General features: G+C 34.2%; 1 protein-coding gene across 1 annotated transcript in view; it reads right to left on the minus strand.

Moving 5' to 3' along the window:
- The window catches only part of LOC109829118 (protein AAR2 homolog), an 18,982-nt gene that overhangs the window by 4,552 nt on the left and 10,439 nt on the right, over positions 1-3,991 (minus strand). Inside the window, exons 6-8 of the mRNA XM_020396223.1 lie at positions 3,255-3,481; positions 1,326-1,418; positions 1,182-1,253 (exon numbers count right to left, since the gene is read on the minus strand). Coding sequence (XP_020251812.1) covers positions 1,182-1,253; positions 1,326-1,418; positions 3,255-3,481 — 392 coding nt within the window. The remainder of the gene's footprint in view (positions 1-1,181; positions 1,254-1,325; positions 1,419-3,254; positions 3,482-3,991) is intronic.

Genomic DNA, 3,991 nt, shown 5'->3' on the forward strand with positions numbered 1-3,991 from the left:
AAAAAAAAGCGTATATTCTTCTTGTTCAACCATCGGATTAATTCTATTGCATCGTCAATAATCTCATTGAGATAGTTTTCTCCATAAAATGGTATATGATTGTGATTCTTAATCTAGGAAAGAGCGTGTCAAATTTTTAGCATTGAAAATCATGGTCAATGATTTACTATATTTAATACCATGCTTCAGTGGGTAGAGACTTACTAAGAAGTTCTATTCTGTCAGCATCTTAAGGAGTGAAATCTAGTCTTCAGTGGGTAGAGACTTATTAAGAAGTTCTAGTCCATTAGGATCTTAAGGGGTGAAATCTAGTCTTAAGTGACTAGATGCATTATCTGGTAATCCTAACTAAGCATTTTATATATTAACATATAAACCAATTGTTGACAAGCTTTAATCATGTTCGAGTGATGACAAGCTTTAATCATTGCTTTCATTATCCTATCTCTTAATGTATTCCACTCATCAATTTCAATTCTCAATTCCTGACACTTATTTTCAAACATGTCATTAGTGATATGGCTTTGCAAAGCAAATTTTAAGCAGGCCCATGAAAAATAAAACACCGAAAAACTTTGAACATCCATTTCGTTATTAATTAAAGGCCCACTTTACATCCATACATATTTTTGATTGAGTGATATAGATAGCCATGCAATGTGATAGTATGAAAAACTTATCAACTGTACCAAGTAGTCTGACTTCAAAATAATCCAAGCTTCATAATGATTTTAGCCATTCTTATGACAATGGGTGGACTATGGAGCATAAGGCTCGAACATGAAGAGTGAAAGAGACAAAAACAATTGTAAACTTGACATCAATCATCTTGACTGAGGCCAATTTTCTGAGTAAGGAAATATGAGTAGTACAGAAGTTCAGCATAAATCATAGAAAAGATAATTGACATGCAAAAAACCTACTTTATTTGGTCAAGAATCAAGCAGGCCCCCAATTCTTCTAGAAGTAAAAGAGTTTAGAAAGGGGAAAAAATGACAGTATTAACATAAGAAATAGCATATAATCTGAAGCAAAAGATACAGCAAAAGAGCAAAATAGATCACGTCAATTCCATAACATAGCAACAAAAAAATAACCCAAGAGAAAGGTGCTAATTTAATATTACAATCAGTTCCCCTCCTTAAAAGTTAATATATTTGGATAAGACAGTCAGTACTTACTGCCTCTGTGCAACTGAATAAAAGGCTAAGTAATGTTTTCCACTGTAGGAAGGCTTCAAGTGATTGTCCCATCTGCATACTTTGAAATCTTATTAAGATGGAATCATGTCAATCAACTTAAAAATACAATCGGTGGATAATTACCATGAAGGCAATGAAGGAAAATTGCAGTTCCCCCAGAAGAAGATCTTCATCACCTCGAAAGTCTTTCATCAGAATGGCTTCCAGTAATTTTGTCTAGACACAAGTGCAATAAACATAATTAATAAAAACTTCATATCTTTTGCATCGTAAGTTGGCTGATAATTAATAAATATAATCAAATGATTGACTTGAACTGAGATTTACAAAGTACTAGGTAACTTGTTTTACAATTAACACAAGAAGGTGTCTAACCAGGGAAGGTCGTAAATTACTTTAATTGTCTGTATAGGACCTATAGGTTGATCTGCAAACAAGGACATAAAGAAGAGAAAACTGTATGAACTAAATCGCTGAATGGATAGATTTTAACTTCAAAATAGAATAGTTGGCAACCACAACTACATCTATGAATAAGCTACGGCTAAAGTTTTTAACACATACATAAATAATTAACTAGTGATGACAAGATGAAATTACCATATCACAATGGTCATGGCTGGAAAAAGCTGCAGAAAACAATTTAGGGCTAGTTTGGCAAATCTCTCCAAACTGGGCCAGCCTGCTTTTATGTTTTTAACCAGACCAGAATTGAACTAGGTAGGGGTTGGTTCAATTCTAGCCTGGTTAAAAGCCTCCAAAATGAACTAAAACAGTTGGGCTAGCTCCGGCCCAACTTTTCCTAGTCACAAAAAGATACTAAAACTGGACCAGGTTTGAACCTGGACCAGTTTTAGTAGTTTGCCAAAAAAGGCCTTACTGTGCTTACAAACTTAAAAAGTCACTTGCAAGTTCTTCAACAGAAGAAACTGCTAATGCCTAAGCCTTGAAAAAGAGGTATATCAGTCTTCAAGCTGATTATGTCACAAAACAATTCCTCAAGATGTCCTTTCAACTTGAGTCCTTTACCGAAGGAATTATTGAAGAATTATGCGATTAATGGCAAACCATACAGAAATATGAGATGTAACTATATAAAATAGTCAAGAAAGAAGACAGATTAAGCACAGATATTCCCTGTCCTATGAACATTATTTTCCCACATCCAGTTTACACAGATATGCTCCTAAGGTCCTGCTCTTATAGTACTTCTTCACGTGCATTTTTATTAAAAAAGAATAATAAGTTGTTAATCCTTCACCCAAAAAATAATAATATTGACATTTGAACTATTTTAAATGTGATACGATATAAAATTCTAATAGTTAGATGCACGATTTGCCTGTATTAAATAGACAAGGACATGGTCCTTGATTCCATCTTACTATCCTTATAATACTCCAAATTCATTGCAATTATGTCATGATAAGAATCAACAAGTTTAGAATTCACTCATTGGGAACAGTTTAATCAGTTATAAGAAGCTACGATGAATTCATTGGCAAAGATTATCTTTCTTTTTTTTATTTTTTCAAGAAGGTTGTTTTAAGGACCTTTTTTGTTTTAGGTGCCGCTTTCTGAGACTTTTTGGTGGTTTTTTGGTAGTGTAATTTCACAAATTTGGTTTTGGGGTCTGAACCTCTTTTGCAACTTGCTACTGGTTTGTAACACTTTGCAAAGTAGGTACGTTCCTTTTCAAGTAATTGTCATGGGAATTACCTTAACTCATACCCTCTATCTCCCAAGAAAAAGGCCAATTTCAAATCTTAATTTCTATATATCCACTGCCATTTTCCTTGATCTTAGAGAGTCGTAACAGAACAGCATCACACCAAAAGGAAGATTATTTCCTAATAAAAGTTAATTTAATAATAAGAAACTCTATGAAAAATGGAAAGCGAAGAAGTCCCCAGTAGATTAAATTGCATTACAGAAACCTGATGGCGCATATTACCAGTTAAACTCCATCTTTTACCAGATAAATATAATTAATTCAGTGCAACATGCAATTAGATGTTAAGACTAAAGATTAGATAAGTGAAAGGGACATACTTTGTCAAGGTTCAAAGAGGTAAGTTCTTCACTGGAAATGTCTTTATGCTTAACAACATGGGGAATATCTGTGTAATAGCATCCTTGCTTTTGAGATTTTTCAGCAGTAGATGTTGCAAATTTACTATCTCTTAGCTGCTCTACCAGCCTCTTCTCCATAGATGTTCTCGGAGTTTTGTCGATGAGTCCAGATTCATAAACTGTTGAAATCTCCCCTCCAATTGGTTCTACATAAGAAGTGAAACTGACAAGATGAACATATGGAGTATACTAAAAGAACCATGGCGCTCTGGTAGTCATAATAAAATCAGCTCTTTTAGCCGGGAACATAATGGCATGCTTTCATACACAAGGCCACATGGGAAAAACTTAAACACAAAAAACAAAGGAGACATGCTTTAATAACCAAAGTACTGGCAAAACGTACTAGGAGAAGCTTCAAAGAAACCATTAAAAAAAAGAATTGAGCTCACTGAATATCCAGAAAAATATGTCCTGTCCAAATAGGGTTCATTTAAAAGGGTGAGGCTATCATTTTTATATGTAATAACACTTCAGTTTAGGGCCAAACAAATTCTTTTAACATTTTGTCTCCAAGTTAAATACGAAAAAATAAGTACATATGGGTCAATTACTCAGTGCATCATGCTCATGGCTAAAACTATAGGAGTGCTACCTTAATCTCTGCCTTTTTTGTGTTTGCTTTTTTTTTTTGATGGGGGGGGGGGGGGGGGGGG

Source organism: Asparagus officinalis, chromosome 1 (assembly GCF_001876935.1).
Source record: "Asparagus officinalis chromosome 1, Aspof.V1, whole genome shotgun sequence".
Taxonomy (NCBI): Eukaryota; Viridiplantae; Streptophyta; class Magnoliopsida; order Asparagales; family Asparagaceae; genus Asparagus; species Asparagus officinalis.